The 19,260-nt window shown below is 36.1% G+C and overlaps 1 protein-coding gene across 5 annotated transcripts in view; it reads left to right on the forward strand.

Annotated features, from left to right (window-relative positions):
• The first annotated feature begins 4,108 nt into the window (after positions 1-4,108).
• by (focal adhesion protein tensin) overlaps positions 4,109-19,260 on the forward strand; it is a 200,813-nt gene continuing 185,661 nt past the window's right edge. For all 5 annotated transcript variants that reach the window (XM_018521192.1, XM_018521194.1, XM_018521195.1 and 2 more), the window contains exon 1: positions 4,109-5,886. In XM_018521192.1, the coding sequence (XP_018376694.1) occupies positions 5,794-5,886 (93 nt within the window). In that variant the 5' untranslated portion in view covers positions 4,109-5,793. The remainder of the gene's footprint in view (positions 5,887-19,260) is intronic.

A 19,260-nucleotide genomic window follows, 5' to 3' on the forward strand; every position in this document is an offset into this window, starting at 1 on the left:
TAAAGTTTCATATAATTTGTAATATATCAATCATTTCCTGCCTACGCGGCACGTTAATGCGACGCCGATTTTCGAAAAAGACACAAAGTTACGAAGAAAAGATTATTCGCGATTGTATGTGCTTGGGCACATTTGAATCCCGACAAGGTTAAATGAAATATTTGACTCTTACTCGACAATCTTCTCGGGAGGATGACTTTAAATGAGTCGTTCTGTATACTAACGCGGTGCGCCGTATGTACTTACGTAAGTACCGTGGCTCACGCGCCCAATATTAAGTATTCCACTCGCATTACCTCCCCCTGAACAGAAAGTTACATACTTCTTCGCCTTATACGCGATGGCAGTGCTGTGCAAACTTAATTAGCGACTTCGCCGGCGGCGGACGTAAAGAAAGACGAGAAAACCCGCGGCTGCCGTGAGCGCAGCTATGTGCAGAAGATCCCCGCCCGGAAAATTGCACGCCCGTTTTCTGCGCGAGCTGGGAATCTCTCTTTAAATCATGCAATCGGGGATGAGGATTTAGCGACTTTTTTTTAAAACGATGAGAATTCACACGACGATTACGGTAGAGCCCTGCTAAATTAGGTTGCGTTTCGAAGTCGTTATGCACGTAGCGCGAACAGTGCTTTATCATCGGTCTTTGAAAATTTATGTGATATAAATGGATTAACTAAAATTCCACGACCGATCCATAACTCGTTTAGCTGGAATCGCCATAGGTGCTTTCGGGCCGATTAATTTTAGCGCCAATTTAGCCAGGCTAATATAGTAGAAGGCTTCGAATATGTCGCAATTCGTTGACGGAAAATTTCAAATCAACTTTCACACAAATTACGCAAACTGTCAACTATTTTATTTACACGTTACCTTTTTTTTCCTTTTCACTGAATTCTGTTTGGAATTTATAACATTGATATCCGATAAAATTCTTCTAATAAAATTAATTACCTTGATGGATCAAGTTCCTCTCAATTAACACATTCATGTACAAGCAAACAAGTTTATGTCAATAATAATTTTAACTAAAAGTATTTTTGATATTCAAATCTTTTGTAAAATGTATCTTTCGAATCGTTTATTTTACTTGATTAGCAATTTTGATTGTTTTAATTCTATTCTAATTTTAAACAAAAAGATTTGAAAATTTATTGTGTTAAATTCTTTATATGTAATCATCTCTCGTTATTTTGCCGTGTTATCTTTACATTGTTTAAAGCGTAAAGGTGAAGATTAATACGACACTGATTTTATGGCCGCTTGTCGTAAAGAACACACAAAATATACGCACATACTGCACGTCGTTGCAACAGGACGACATGTAAACGCGTTTCTCGCTGATACCCTTCTTGTAACATAACCCGCATTACGACAAAAGTACCGCGTCTTGAGCAGGACATCTGATTTTATTATCGATTCGTAAGGTACGTATAAATGTACTTTTATCGTTGGGAAAAGGAAATGCAATGGAGATACTCTGCTTTCAACATTTTTGTGATATGACAAAGATAAATATCGTTTCAATTTAAAGTACTCCGTAAAATTATATATTATACGTGAGTGGTAAAACCTCTCTCCATAACGTTTCTTGAAAAAGAAAATATCTACTTCAAGTTGATCAAACAACCTAGATATTTACGCAAAATCATTTTGTTGAAATATCTAAAAATTTAGGTAGAGCTGAAAATAATTTCATTGGTTCATCAAAATAATTATGTAGGAAACTCAAACATCCTTGATTCAAACTATTTTGATGATCCAATAAAATTATTTTCAGATGTGCCTAAACATTTTTAGATACTTCAGTAAAATAATTCTTTCCAATAATAATACAAAAGATTTTAACTTTTTAACAAGTTTAAGTATCCTACGTAATTATTTTGACAGAGAGAGAGAGAAAGAAAGAAAGAGAGAGGAGAGAGAGAGAGAGAGAGAGAGGAGAGAGGAGAGAGAGAGAGAGAGAGAGGAGAGAGGAGAGAGGAGAGAGAGGAGAGAGTCCAACAAAATTATTGTCAGATCTGTATTTAGCTGAATTTTAAGATATTTCAGCAAAATCGTTTTTCCGCCTATAGATGCAGTACATAGATAAAGGCGATTGTTCCATGCGCGGTCCACCCTCTCACATACCTTAACTATCTGACAAACCTCCATGTGGCGCGCTTAACTCGCGAAACCGGGCGGGAGTGCATAGGTGCACCTGCGCTCTATGTATACCGCCGCCGGAACACAAAGGGCTAACTTCCTTCGACGTAATCCCCGCGGAAGTTGTGCCATAAACGCGCGGCGCAACCGGAACCGAATCGATGCTCGGCGACCTCGGAACCGCCTGTGTGCCTCCGCAGACATCGCGGAGACTCCACAATGATCGCAGATGCTACGAACCAAGCCGTGGCTGCTATTCGACACGGATTGTTGGTCCCTATGTTGGGCCGCCTGGTCGGTAGGGCCGCTCTCTGGGCTCTCTTCGTATTGCCGGCTGGTATTTTCTGTTAGTCGTCGGCAGACCGCGGAGCTAACCGGTCGGCGAGGACCGCCGCGCGTATAAAAAATATATAAGCGCTCCTCTCTCTCTCTCTCTCTCTCTCTATCTGCCATCCGGTCGCGCACGAGTCATTCTCGATTTAATCGGTTACGCTCAGACAGCTGATCGATTAATTTTGGCTGCGAAATAAATATATAGAGAAAAAGAGGAAGTTTCTCTCTGATGGATGATGAGAATCGGTAACGAGTTTATCGGCGTAAACACGTCCGCGACCTATCGGGATCTACATTCTGCGACCGGAGGGTGCCGCTGACCCGGGGTGGGCCCCGACGGGGGATCGTGAGGCCCCGTGCATCGTAACACGAGTCGAGTCGTAGATAATAGCGACCGGCACGCGATGCGACACACGATTTTTCGTGTAAGCGTAACGATCGAGACGTAGCAGCGTGTATCGCGCGTACATTAATAATAATCTCGTAATACGAACGACGTGAAGGAAAGGAACACGAGCAAGGGGGATAAAAAGATACCGACATTTTTCAATTACATTTTATTCTTCATCGCAACAGGATCTGCTTTTCCTTTGACAAAGCATTAGCTCCGTTGCTCTCTTTCAGAACACAGTTTATCTCTGTAATATCCGTAATAAGATGGGGATAGATTATTGATCAAAGCGTACTCACGTATTAATTATATTTAAAGACATTGGTGCAGCGATGAAAAACTACAAGATTTGCGAACAGCGTGATAAACTGTAGCAGCGAGCTGAATTTTTTGGCGACTATGATGTAAGTTTGTGAACGATAAAAAAAACTACTTTGAAAAATTAATTATGTTCTGGTGTAGAAGTGTACAACGGAGAAAACTAGGCAGCGTCTTATAACATCCTATGATCGATGAGAATGCACGGAAGACTATATGATCCGAATTTCTCAGGACGCATCGATTAAAGTTTGACGTGCCGTCGTTATGAGATGAGAAATGGCGTTGTACGCTCGCGTATCCGTGTAACGCAATACGATAATGTAATAAGCCTTTGATGTAATCATAATGAACGATGATAAACGATAATGACTTTATGAATATTTCATGACAGCTTACCGAAAATCGGAGCACGATTCGTGTTTGGAACAAAGTCATTTTATGCGACATTGTGTGAGAAACTGACGCAATTTAATCGATTTCTCGATAACACGGACTGTTCAAATAATTTTAATTATCAACAATGTTAACGATAATTTTATTTAACCTTTACGGGACAAAAAAAATACTATAGTGGCGCTGTTTCATATTTTGAGGCAAGAAATATAATAAAAAATAATGATTTATGACAAATTTTATTTAAAAAGAAAAGGATAAGATTTAAAAAATAGACCCCCCCGCGTAAAGCACGATCTCTCGAGGAGTGATTTCGCCACTTGTGTACGTCGCAGAACGTCAATTTGTGCACACCGTGCATTTTTCTTTAAAAGTACAATGCACGCTGCATCGGGGGAGTGAAGATCGATCGAAGAAGAGACATCTTTAACGTTTTTCGCGATAACGCGAACCGCGACCTAGTCTGGGTGCGCTGACAAGGCGCGTATAAAATCGACGATAGCAAACTGGACAGCCGCCAGTCTTGCGAGAGCCGCGCGCGAGAGCGGACGTCGCTCGTTTTACCGTCGACGCGGTGCCACGTGAGGGAAAAGCCAGGAGGAAAACTACGTTCGCGCGCAGCTACGAAGCAACAACATTTTCTTCCCGTTTCTTCCCTCCCGTTGTGGACTCACGTTATCGCGTCGAGCGGACAGGAATGATGTGGATTGCGCCGGAAGTGCGATAGAATTAACCAAGCGGGATCGGCTTTCGGAATACGTGGGATGTGTCTGATGGACGCGGGCATTCCATCGGATTTAATTCTATCGACACGGGAAATCGATGTGCACTGATTTTCTCGTGGATCTTCGACGCAGAACGAAACGAAAAAAAGGAAAAAAAAATTGAAAAACCGAACGAACTGAAATTATAAAAAAGCAACTATTAAAGGTTTCGACGAGTGAATCTATTTGCTATCTCTATTTGTTTCTCGATGGACAGCATTATATAATAATAATAAAAAATCGACACTTTATCTGCAAAGCAACGATAAATTGAGGACTTTAATAAAAAAAAGTTATCGTGCGAAATAATTAAACGGTTATGATTATACATCCAAATGAAATATAACAAACATTTCAATTAAACAAAAATAGACATCGTATTACGACGTGATAACAAAATGTTTTCTTCGAACGAACTGTATGGTATTCGTATTCATCGCATTGCTGATTTCTTTTACTAGATTAGTTGATCGAAACCGTACTCTCATCGTGCTTTATTTATCGCTACTCGAATTGTCGCTTTTCCACAGAATCGATTGGGTTTTCAAGTAAAGGTGTTTTCAAGTAAAGCTCCAAGAGCTCGAAAGGAAAATAGAAAAGATTTTCAAAGAAAAGAAGATTATTCGAGACGTACCTATCATAATATCTCACGTAAGATATTTTGTGGATATTCTTAAAACATTTATGGCGCGATGACCTAAAGATACTTCCGTGGAGGTGTAAATTGTCACGAAATTCTTGAAGAGGTTGAGCGTTTAAAGTAACCGCGTAGATAAAACTTCCACTACGCCTCAGACGAAACCAATTCTTTACAGGCGTTCCGGAAGGATCTTCGCAATCTCACTGCGCGCACTTACTCCACTGAAAGTTTCCCGCCTCACAGTAACTCCCGTGAAAATGCGGAGACTAGAATCGCGGAAATCCTGTTCGTGAACAACTTGAAAACATCTCTCGTAAAATAAAAATTTATTTCACCGTGAAAATATAAATCGCATCGGTACAAACATATTATCTTTGGAATTTGCTTAAAGGGAAAAATTCCGTAAATTATACAAGAAAACTATCTCAGAATCTCTGCAATAACGTTATCAAGAAAGTTATCTGCATTGGGTAGTAAAAGAAACATTGAAAGAATTTAGAAGCCGTCAAATTATCAGTGAAGTTTTTAGGACTTTCGGAGATAGAACTATCAGTTTTCCTATTTCCACGACCAACGTAGATTTATTTTTTAAAAATCTGCGATCGTAAGCCCTCCAAGCTGGAGGAAGTTTCGTCATAAGTCGCGCGATGCATCGGACACGAAGGAGTTTCGAAAAGGCAAGTGAGAAGTCCTGGGAATCTTAGGCAACGGAGAAGAAGACGGAAGCCGAAGGAGAATCACACGAGAGCGAAAGAGGAAGAGAGAAGGGAATTGCGAATAACAGGCAGAGGCGAGGAAACGCTCCAGGAATGCCGTGGATAAAGTGTTTGGGTGGTGGAGGCGGGAAGGCCAGGAGGGGCAAGCCACTCAGCGTCAGTCAACCGATCCACCTGCTTGTCAAGGTAAGATTCCTCTTCAAAAGTTTTCCGCAAGACTTTCTCGTGGTGAATCTCGTGACGAATCGAGCGAAGATTCGATACATTTGAATCATTTCTTTCGAAGAATTTTTCAGAGTGCAGTTCTTTGTGAGCCAGCTTTTTATTACGAACAACTTCTTCAAGCTTTAGGAAGAAAGAATGACGTAGATTCGCAAAATAAAAAAAAAAGTGCATTAAATTCAAGTAATGCGCATTTTTAGTTGTGTATATTGGAGTAATTTCTTTTGAGGAATAATATGTTATAAAGGACCTGAACCATTGAAAAATTAAATGAGGAGATATATAATCTTGTTCATACGATATTTAATAAATAGTACATATTTGGTATAAAATATATTAAAAATTTTTACAGCATAAATATAAATTATGTTTATAAAATTTCTAATATACGTTGTTTAAAAACTCAATAAAGACATAATGGAATTTATAAAGGGGCTGGGAATGAGGGCAGTGATGTTGCTCCATTCAATCTATCTAATATGATGGCACATGGCCCTTCTGTTTTATGGCTATTAAATTTTCCAATGAGCAACTTGAATCAAACGGAAAAATATCTTGATAACTCTGGTAATATTTTATGGATATTTAATGTGTCCATTAAATATATAAACGAAACTGTAATCTTTCTCTTATGTACATTGAGAGAAAAATATTTTGTATTTGTAACTATAATTATATTACTATAATTATGATTATTACTACTATAATAATAACAACAGTAGCTCTATGTATATAGTACTAACAACAAATGTATATAGTTGGCAGCCTAAAATGACCATATTTTTTATGGTTGTCCCAAAATATAACTATAAAATTATAGTCACTTGAATTTTTGTGGTAATTTCAACTATTTTATGGTTATAATAACTATAATTATATATAGTCATTTTAGATTTTTAACTATATACATTTGTTGCTAGAACTATATACATAGTTACTGTTATTAATATTATAGCAGTAATAATCATAATTATAATTACAAATACCAAACATTTTTCTCTCAGTGTAATATAATATGTGGAAAATTTAGCTTGCTCGATTAACTCATAAAACGATGTCAAGTATACAAGTAAGAGTATGCTTGGGTAATTGATTACAACTAATTTAAGAAAAAAAGAAAATCCCTAACAAATCTTTTTAAAAAAAGAAAAAATATTACAACTAAGGTAAGAAAAAAAAACCTTACAATAATCGAAATAAATATAAAATCAAAATAAGAATTTTTGTTATTTGAAATTCGCGCAGCTGACAGCAGTCATTCTCGTAAATAAAATCGCTAGTAGAATTAAATTCGATTTTCACAGTATAGATAAACGTATCGTTATTAAATAAATTTTTTTAATTATAACTTTGTACAATAAAATGAATTTGATTTAATTTTTCATCTGTTTTAATGCTGCTCTTGATATATAGTATATATAACTATTCTTTCGAAAAGCAACCTAAACTGAAATTATTCCGATAACATTGCGATAAGTTATAGTATTTGTTTTATGTGTCACTAATTCATCGTTTTATCACTGTCCATTTCCATTCTCATTATCACCGACTATTATCCCATATGGACTTTATCAAAAACCCGATAAGATTCATAAAACAAAAAACTCAAACACAGCACACGAAGACATCCGTGAGCCATGTCATACCGTTAATAAGTAGTACGAGAAAGTAAAAAAACTGTCTATGTTAGTCCGTCTACGACGGAATGTAGGAGGGTTTCCGCTTAAGGCGATGGTTATTAGGCAGTTTCGTTCATCCCGGGATGCCGTAAGATCGGGAGATACGAAATCTTTGAGATGATGGAGGGACGCCGCGGTGGTCAACATTTCTCCTCTTCGCCGACTAGCTGATTTATTAATTCACCAGGACGGCCTTTTTCCTCGGTTCCGGGCTCCGATGGACGCCCCGCGGGTACCACCATCGATTCGACGGTATCTCGGGCACGACCCGGCAATTAAGCCGGTAATAACAGACGCGGTGTTAGCCACTTGTTAAAATTACAACAAGCTCCGAGTCATGATATTCATTGCACGCTGAAACGACTGTTGCACGATATCATTGTGATATTGTTTTGCAATCGCTACAAAAGCGCGTGATACCTATTTCCATGCACGTTTATAAATTCTGAAGAAGCGCGGCAATTACAAATTACTCGTATACAACTCATGAATATTCATTTCACTCAATTTTAATACATTTCGTATAACGAGAATTTAGACATTCCATTTAAATTAATGCCGTGCCTTTCTATAAAGTATTTTCATGATATGAAACTCTTTCGTTTGAAAACCGTGCACAACAGTTTTAAAATTTATCGCCAATAACAATAATGTATGATTACGACGGGATACATCGTAAAAATTAATTGCTAATTCCGAAGGAATCCGATTTCAGTAATTGTATTTGGAAATCAATTTTGCTGTAGGTACACATGTTTTTGCAGAATATTATGATACTATTTTATGGAAAAGAAATATTGAAATACAAAGACGATTTATTTCTAAATTAGTGTCTTCTATAAAGTATTTTCGTGATGTGAAACTTTCTCGTTTCAAAACCACACATAGCAGTTGTAAAGTTTATTACCAATAACAATAATATACGGTTATGACGGGATAAAACCTAAAAATAAATTGCTAATCCCGAAGAAATTCAATTCCAATAATAAAATTAGGAAATTAATTACAATACCGTATACGTATATATTTTTGCATAATACCGTGATACTGTTTTATAAAACAAAAAGATCGAAATACAAAAACGACATATTTTTAAATCCGTGTTTTTCTGTAAAATATTTTCGTAATGTGAAACTTTCATTTCAAAATCACGCACAACAGTTGTAAAATTTATCGGCAATATCAGTGATGTACAATTACGACGGAATAAATCGTAAAAATTAATTGCTAATCCCAAAGGAATCCAATTCCAGTAATTATATTTGGAAATCAATTTTATCGTATATATCGTTTTTACAGAATATTGCGGTACTATGTCATGGAAAAAAAAATTCGAAATACGAAGACAACGTATTTCTGAGCGATGGAGTAAAATTACAATTTGGGAAGCAAAAAATTCTATCTAGGTGGCACGAGACCAGCATTCGTGCGAAGAGCTCATATTTCAAGTTTCTGGTCGCCGCATACCGTGTGCATCGGACAAGCTGTCCTAACAGATGTGCACACGTATACACCAAAATACAGTGTCATCAGCGATAAACGGTTGTGCTGCCATAAATGTTAATCGACGACTTCGCTAATTGTACATTTCAATCGAGTTTCTTTGCGAGTGAACCTGTCGAAAAACGGGAAATAACGACGAGAGACGAGTTAATTCGCGAACAAGTCATTACGTGATCAATTCACGTCACTCGCTTCCGTATTTGCATATCGCTTGCAGCGGCGCCTTTACAATGAAATGTACGGGCGTTTCACAAGTCGCAAAAATAAACGTACCGGTAATCGAACGCTGGATCCGCTCATTGCAAAACGGTAGAAATTGCGTCGGTTCGTTTCAATCAATTATGGATTTGCTGATATTAATAGGGAAGGTAAAATTCAATTTCAACAAATGTGCATGCAGGATTTTCCATTCGACTCGACATCTCGGCTTCAATAACGCTAATCGCGAACGGAAATACACCGAGAGTAAATCGTCGGTTGTTGCAAAAAAAAAAACGACGGACGTTAAGAGGCCGGTAATCAAATAACACTAAGCCACCCGCAGAGGCACGCTACGGCATTTTCATTAAAGCAGCACTTTAAACGCGATACGATATTCCATGGAACGATTACAAGTTGAGCGCTATTCCTAGAGTAAAACGATATAAGTATATGAAACGCAAATTGACGATACATGTGTGTTAGTGATGCGGGAATATATATACAGTGAACATGGCGCAAGCAATGAAATTTTAGATACTTATAGAAGTATTGCCTATTAACTAAATACTTTCCTCTCTCTCCCAATATAATAAATTAATAAATAGAATTATTACATATTTATATTAAATTTTTTTTCTTACATAATTTAGGATATTATTTCTTTGAACTTGACAATTAGTTATTTGATTCTCACATTTAAATAGTGAAAAAAGATGATTGTAAGAAATATAAATATGTGTACAAAACTACGAAATCTTTGTAAAGGGGCATAACCTTAATCCATATAAACACCCTGTAGAAGATTAGAGAATCTTGAGAGAGCAGCATTAGACCAGTCTGTGAATATATTCAGATTGTATGGGAGATACTAAAACGAGAAAATGTTTTTCCCGATGCACGCATCCGCCGGTGCTTCAAGTCCAGTCCGACCACCGTGGCTTTTCAGCGCAGCGGCAGCGCGTCGGCGTTTCTGAACGCCGGCTTGTGTACCAGAGCCGCTCTCTGTTATTATAACCGTACTATTATCGGTACCGACGCTCGACGATACACCTGCGTGCACGCGTGTATGCACGCGCGTACGAAATATACGCCCACCATCGTAGTGCGCGCTCCTTCACGATGTAAAGACTGGCAATTAAATTAGCGGGCCCTCGGGGCACGGCCGATTTTTCCATCGCCCACGCAGCGATTCGTTCCGCCATGGAAAGGTGACGTTTCCCACATGGAGGAAGATATTAGCGTTTCGGAATTTTAATCGATTTTTGCTGTGCGATCCTAATCGACAATGCGATTATACGAAATTCTACCCTTACAGAAATTTAATATTATATTTAAAAGGTAATAATTAATTACTTACTAAGCGTGAACAACAGTGCTTTTAATATTCAAGTAAGTAATTAATCACTATCTTTCAATATTAAATTGACCAGTATTAACCCGTAATGATGATTTACTGGTCCTTTATTATACACGATGGGTCGTTTGTATCCCGGATTAATTTTCATCATTTTAAGAAATTAAAAATTATTAAGTAATTCTTACATATTCTAATATTTTTATAAGATTGTGTGTTTTAAAAAATTGTATATAAATATTATAACTAATTATTTGTGATGTGTCTAGTTTTTCGAAGAAAAGAAAAATGCAAAACACAAATGATCTAATTGTATACTATAAGGATTAAATTAGATGTTTGTAAGAGTACACTGTAAAAAGTGCAGGGTTTAAAATGTTTACGTTTAAAATATTTTTGCAAAACAAACGTGCAATAATAAAAGATATTTCAATTTTACACATTTTAAATCCAAACACATAGTGTTTTGTTTATTGACAAAATATAAAATTGAAATATTTTCAATGTTTAAAAAACGGAGACGAAGAATAAAAAAAACAACACTAGTATAATATACGGACAATGAGAGCATAGCGCGGTAATCGTTGCGTGTAATCAACATAACTCATAAATTATTCACATAATATATTAAAAAGCAATACCAATAAATGCAGACACATTCATTGGACGTTTAGATTTACTTCCACCATCTTCAGCAGCAAATTTTCCCAAGGAACATATAGATGTCAAGCAAATTATTGTATTAAATTGAAATTAAATCCATGTAAGAGTGGGGATGAGTGTCTCCCTACTGTCTGATTAAGAGGCTACCATAATTACTGTCTCCTCGCTGTTAAGCCAAATGACCAACCCCTCCTAAACGGATCATATCTCAGATAATTAGAACTCGGATCACAATATAAAGAAACATAGTCAGGACTCACGCAACTATCATTTATATCACATAAGAGCAATAACGTAAAATTATAAAATTATGGATTATAAATTCTAAAATATAAGAGCGTTAATGTATAGACAATAGAATGAAGAAATTGATAGGTGAAGCTCGAAGAATGTATCCCCTCTATTTTTTATCACAAAATATTATCACGATGTTTTAAATAATTATCTGTATGTTAGTTTTGTAACACCATCCGAATTTTTTAAGCGTTAGTAAGCAAGCGATGAAATATCTTTCGAAAGGTTAGATTTCTTCGCACGTTGTCGGTTTCTACCTACGCGTCACTCCGCTTGCGGTACGTTTACTCCGGGCTTTGCTCAATACCTTATGTTGTTTGTTCTTCACACAGGTATTTTTCTTACACCTCGTGGGCGCTGTCACAATATTACCTTACTACCTAGCTTTTCCATACCTATTTCGATACCCAAAATACAGGCATAGGTGTAGCAACGAGAATGTCTTATTGGGGATATTTACGAACTAAATTTTATAAAGCGAACTAATTCCTATGAAAATCTAACAAATGTATAATTCGTAATAGATAGCTATATGCATTCACCAGGTCAATGATCCGGGGACCGTCATAATTACGTGAATTGCCTAATCCTTCGACTCGAATTGCAAGCCTGCAGGTCTGCGAAATCGTGAGCGTGGCTGCTGACCTTTCGAAGAAGATTATCGTGTCTGCCGGAGTTTTCAGAAATTGATCGTAATACGTGGTTATGAGAATTTTTGAGTACTGATCTAATATTGTACAGAGTACAGAAATCAATCACGGAAATACGTTTATTTACCGATCTCGGTATAAAGTTGTAACTTTGACATAATTCACATAATATGTAGTTTTAGCTGCAGAAATTATGTCTAATTTTAGAGATTTGTTATCAGTATATTATGATTTGATCTCTTTTTATATAAAATTATCAACTTTTATGAAAATTTCAATTAAAAATTACGATAAATTACGTCTTCTGGTAGAGTTCGCAATTTCTCAACTCTTTTCCTCAAGATTGGTGCTAATTGTTATCAAATTTAGGGTAAACGTTTTAATGAGATTAGAATGAGTCATTCAATTACGCAGTTTCACCCTTGTACTATTTTTGGCATCAGGGACGTCTACGGCGATTTAGATCGCAGGGCACAGACAAGGACTCCCTCGTTTCCGAATATAAACGTTAAAAATAACGATGCGATGGTTTTTGTTTTCTTGCCTGCTTTCGTGATGACGCTGTCGTCTTAGATCTATCCGCCAATCTTGTTGCGCATATTTTTACAACATCTAAAATTGCAAAACATAATTCAATATATGGCTAGGTATAAAAAATACCACATTTTCTTTAATTATTAAAATTTATTTCAATATTAAATATCCAAAATATTTACAAACATAATATTTCATTTATTTATTATACTAAGTGAAAATTGTATTGAATTTTGATAAATATTTGTTTATAATATAGCGTCAGTTGAATATTTACTAAATGTAAACATATATTTATTTGCTACAAGAACAACTAATGTAATTTAACTATTATTATTTATTTAGCAAATATTTATTTTTAGTACTATTCAAATAATTAGTTATTAATACATTTCTCTTTCTCAGTGTACGTATTAAATTATTTATTATATTAAGAAATAATGCGCTTTTTAAAAAGTTTGATATGGTTGTATTACAGTATTATAATTATTTAATAATAATAATACTGAATGATAATAGAGAAACGAGAGCTTAACTTCATAAAATGATTGAATCGCCTTTGAGATTAAAATTGTATTATAAGTAAATGACTCTTGTTTCCAGTCTGCAATTAAATTGAATTGCAAGCTACGAGCTTCCGAGTGGAGGCCAAGGTGATTGTATTAATAAATTTCTTACCTCTTCAAAATGTTCTCAAAGGGATGCGCTTTTAATTTAAAACGTCAAACTGATGTAATTGTACAATTTCAGTAATAGAAATAACTTCTGTAATTAGTGAACCAAATGTAAATTGAATTATTCGCTATTTGTATAGTTATATAATAGTTCACATTTTTAAATGCATTCATCAGTTTTATCGTGAAAGTATGTATAATTTAATAATGCTTATTTTAAACAGTTTGGAAGAAGTATTATCATAAATTATTTACATAAATTATTATTTTATCGCCAACGAAACTGGAAATTATTAGAAGCAAATGCATTCCTTCTATAATAGGGATGTATTTGCACTTGACTTAATTTTTGTCGAAATTGTTAAAGATGTTGTATTTCTACTTGGTTAAATAAAAATGTGCTAACAAATGTAACATCGTACATACGTGCTAAATATTTTTTTTAACTCACTTCTATGAAATATGAAATAGAATTTTTACGAATACATTTCTGATAGAAAACGAACTAGAAGGTTCTGATCATACCAATCAGAATTCTGGTTACCTCAATTAACTAGAATTATAATACATTCAACCGAAAAATTTTGATTTTCAACCAGAATTCCAATTAATCCAACCAGACTGTTTTTCTAATGTAGCAATTACCTCGCTGCACGCAGGAAATCACTTTCTTATTTTTTATTTTCGTAAATTAAACGCAAGCGATATCCGGCGGAAAGAAAGAGCGTGACGGTGTTAAAGACACTCTTAACGAGCATTAAATCGCGGAGAATGTATAAAAAGAAGAAAAACGATCGGACAGATACAAGGAGATTAAATCGCGCGATATCACGGTCGACGTCTCGACTCCTGCACCGCTGGCGATGTGGACGATGGTCGACCTCTTGAGATTCCTTAATTGCACTTGCACGACGATTTGCAGTTAAAAGTTCCACAATTAGGAACTACATATTTCACATAACGTATTTTCTCCGCAGTATTGTCTGCGAACGATCAACTTTCCCGGTGACGTAGTATATTTCAGGTTTCTTGACGTAAAAAATGTTCCTAAAAACTTGCTCTTTCAACCCTTTCCGAACTAATTTTCGACGTTCGCCATTAATCATGAATAATATCGAGTAAAACTTTCGCGGGTGTTCTAGAAGATGAAATCTACGCCGCGGAAATTTTATGCGTTAGAAATTTCACTCCATGTTGTATGCGCGGAATATAATATATTATATGTATTTATTATACATAATACATATAAAGTGTCATATTAAATATGTTTCTTTAGCTAACATTTTGCAAAATTATGTTATTGTCTGGCATATTCTGATTGCCCATTGTCACCGTGACAATCAGTTAATAAAATTTGCGATATTTACTTTATATTCTTATATGTTATTGTTCCATGACGGATTATAAAGCTGCATGCCGTATTGTTCTCCAAGTTTAATTGATGTTTGTGGACAGGAAGTATTCCATGCCAATGTCAAATATTACAATAATAACGCACAATGCATTGTGGGAACAAAATAATAGGGTTTATTGTATAGTTTAATTGTAATCGCTTATGGACAGAATTAAACCGATCATTGATTGCATAAAAAATATAATTACTAATCATACCGACTAAAAATAATTATATCTTCTAACGATAAAAGCCTAGCAGGACTGGTAGCTTTACATGATTTTTAATTTCTAAATAACTACACGCTGCCAACATTGATTTGCCTATTGCAGCAAGTAAACTTTTATTACTTACATGCTATAAGGCAAGGTTTCTTTAAAACGCCTATTTACGGAGAATCCTCGAGGAAGATAAGTATTTTCATCGAGCAACCTATAATTATCTTGTATAATACAGTATAATTAACGTTATATATGCAAAATTTCTGTTATATTAATTACACGCTCCTAATGCGAAATGACAAATTCCATTGCCGTCATTTCTCATCGATCTCTGTGATTTTTCCGATTGCGTCTCATATCTTGTGAAAGAGGGACGTCAGTCTGGTACATGGATGTTGGAGTCTGGACGCGATGGCAATAAGGAAGACATGACCGAGAAGCAGGACCTCCGTGTGCGTCGGCCAATCGTTGGCTTATTGTTTTGAATAATTGATGCGCCACTTCACCGAGTCGCTGACCCGTCGACTTTGAAAAGAATCAAACTCCGTGTGTGGTACGCACTTGTTAATGTCATATCTTATGAAGTTTAAAATATTTCTATCGATATATTATCTTTGGTATAACATACAACGTTACGATTCATGTTTTCATTTTTTTATTTTATTATTAGATTTTAATAATTCATTTTAATTATTTACTTTATTATTTTGCTTTAATTACCTAGCAAAGAAACTGACGTTATTTGTCATCATTTTAACAAAATGCCGATAAATAGCATCAGCTTGCTTGCTGCATGGATAGTTTTATTAAGCTTTGAATATCTCTGTTTTATGTAATAATTTACAAAAAATTAAAAAAAAATATTTATACGTGATTACATCTGTGTTTATATTTTCTCGTGATCACTTTCGTTAAATATTCATATTATCTCGATATTAATATCGATGTATCATCTCTGTGCAAATAAAATTCACAATCATTTCGCAATCGCGAAACGGTAGCGGGAAATACACATCTCTTTACATAAGCGCTCTATAGTCCATCATATCAGCGAATATCTCGTATCAGCAAAAAAAAACAAATCTGAAAGCGTCAGCGGTGCGCCGTTGCGCATACGTGTAATATGATAATCTGCCAGACAATACTATGGGAAATGTCAAGGAGTAAAGCGTTTCCTCGTGGTATTCCTCACGAAGCGTTTACGATCGGCTCAGGTCGATGTATATGTGGGAAAAATCTCTCGCAACGACGACGACGCGCCTCGAGTTTATGATCGGTTAGCCGCGTCTGATAAAAATATAGTTTACGACAGTTCACGTGGTCGATCTCTCTCGTTCTCATCTTATCCGCGTTTCCGACCTCCTTGCGGGGCCTTTCAGGCCGACTAAAATATTTTAACGCGTGAACGGTTATGTTTATTGTGCTCGTATCATTCCGAGTTAGTGAGAGGTTCACTCGCCAAGAGCGTGTAATCTTCGCAGGACTACGTGCTAGACTGCTAGTAGCAGCACAAACGAGGGACTTTAATTACGGACGTTAAGACGTTTTTTCGATCGTTAATTTCGATTGGCCGACGGATAACAATGGTCGACACGCCGAGATCGACCGAATGAGATCGTAAAAACCAATCTATGAATATTAAATGAGTTTTTTTTAATACATTATACTCCTACCGCAGTTATTAGACCACTTTTTCTGAGCGATGCGAGTAAGCCGCTATTTATCGCGGATTTTGTAACGATTTTGTTTAAATGAAGAGATTATCTTTATAGTATTATGTTATTTATAGTACTAGACAATAAGTAGTTTTAAGTATAATACTTCATTAAAATCACATTGACGGAATTATTCTGTAACTCATAAATGTGTATAAAGAACAGAAAGAACCGAGAATGCAGAAGGAACAAATCCGATTTTGTATAAAACTTGTGTATTTTGAATTACGATGAACGTAACATTGTTTAAATTTTATAAACGACTAGATTATTAAAATCCAGAAAAAGCAACATAATTATTTTTCTTTCGTTGCACAAGTTTCTATGAGATTGCTTATTACATAAGTCAACAACGTGGATAAAAATAAAATCGTACACGCCCGTATACTTATCCAAAGTGCAAACAACGGCGCAATCTCGTCCGACCCCGTGTAATCGCATTTACTCTTGCAGCTTCGGAAAACACAGAACTGTGTCGTGCATCGCGTAAGCAGATAGCATAGGCGAACGAAATCGCAGCAGAGCGACCGGATCCGCAAAGCGAGCACAGAACGGCGGTGTTCGCGACCTCGGCTCGCGAGCCCCGTAATTATATTTTCTCCAGTTGGATCGTGCTGGAATATTTCCCGGGTGTAACTCTGTTTCCGCGTCCACGTCGCCGGGATTATTGCGATCTCTAGTAATCAGCTCGGTGAACCCACCTTGTCGCGACGGTTGCCGAGGTAAGCGTGAGTCGCTAGATAATTTTCGATGAGGACGGCGACAATAATGAGGACGAGCCAGGAAAGGAATTTGGAATTTCGTCGTATACGGAGAGTCGTGCCTATGAACCGCGCAACTGCCGCTTGAAATAACAGAAGTAATGAATGGATATGCGTGTGCTGTTCCTTCGCGTACAATTAACGGCACATCCGAGGTGGAGAATGCGAGGCTAAGGGCCTTCACGTCGGTGAACAAACCCCGGTAGTAGTCCTTTCCATCGGACGCCCACGCACTCACCGGGAAAAGACAAGTGTCACGAGTCTACGATGATTTCGAAAGACAAATTACTGCGTTTTACTTCAACGACGCTGGACAGACAGAGTCTCGGAAAGATAATTGGGACATTCTAATTTTTTTTTTTTTTTACTTTTTTATGAATCTAATAAAGAAAGCTAACGAACAAGTTTTAAAAAAATTAAAATAAGAAAGTCGTATAATAATATTGCTAATTTCTCGCGATTCAGAATATTCTGCGGTTATTATAAATGGTAAAGTCGAGAAATTCTTGTAGGAGATAACAAGATTTTCTTTTTGCTGCTATCTAATAAAGAAAGTTAATGAGAAAATCGTGTAATAATATTGCTAATTTCTCATAATTCAGAAAATAGTTAAATCAAGAAATCTGTAATTTTTACAGGGGGCAACGAGATTTTTCTTTTTGTTGTCATTTAATGAAAAAAGCTAGCGAATAAACTTAATAAAAATTAAAATGAGAATATTACATAATAATATTATTATTTATTTCTCGTTTAGAATATTCTAATACGGTTATTGCAAATAGTTCAATTGAGAAATCTAAAATTCTTACAGGAAATAACGGCATTTTTCTTTTTATTGTCATCGTACATCTTGCAAAGGACAGAACTGCAAAAAGGCGAGTAAAATGAAGAACACATTCTATAATAGATAAGAAGGTGAAAGGTGAAGATCAGTTAAGGATAATATAGTAAGGCGTTTAACTAAATCGATCAGATAGAGCTTTGCTCCTCAGTGGCACCCTCGTGCGACCGTGCAATGTCTTTTCTTGATTTATGAGCGACATACGCACCTGTAATTTTTCCACCTTTCTTTCTCGATTTGTGTTCTCACGATTTCTGCATCTAGTTTCGTGATTTATTCGCCTTACAAAAGAATTTTGAGTATTCATGTAACTCCGTTTTATTTGTGAATCGACGATTATTTTAAGTTTCTATTTCCAAGAAGACTCCTTTCCAATCTAAGAGAGTCCGAACTTTCTCGCGATATAAAAGTCTATAGAGGAATTAACATTTTCGAAATGCGGTATCGATAATTAGCCCAACACTCTCAGCGATGAATAAAATCAACCATTAAATAACAGATAAACCCTTCAACGCTAAAAGTATGGATCGTATAGTCGTTTCCAGAATTATGGAGGAGCTCTTAGGAGCTCGATTTATCGTTCGGTTACGGTTGCCGACTGGGCGTTTCACTTCATCAACGATATCAAGAACAGCCTAAGGATAATGGGCCACTAAACGCTGGACCACTATCTGGACGGAATATGCTGATATCAAGATGCGCGCAATTTAAAGCCGCTGTAAATTGCTGGAAAATCCCTCCGATCGAATTGCTTCCTGTTTGAAAATTCTAGCAATGTCAGACTACGAAAAATAATAGTTCTTTTTCGCAACTATAGAAAAATTATTATAAAATAGTATCTCTAAATTATATTAG

Source organism: Trachymyrmex cornetzi, unplaced genomic scaffold (assembly GCF_001594075.2).
Source record: "Trachymyrmex cornetzi isolate Tcor2-1 unplaced genomic scaffold, Tcor1.1 scaffold97, whole genome shotgun sequence".
NCBI lineage: Eukaryota > Metazoa > Arthropoda > Insecta > Hymenoptera > Formicidae > Trachymyrmex > Trachymyrmex cornetzi.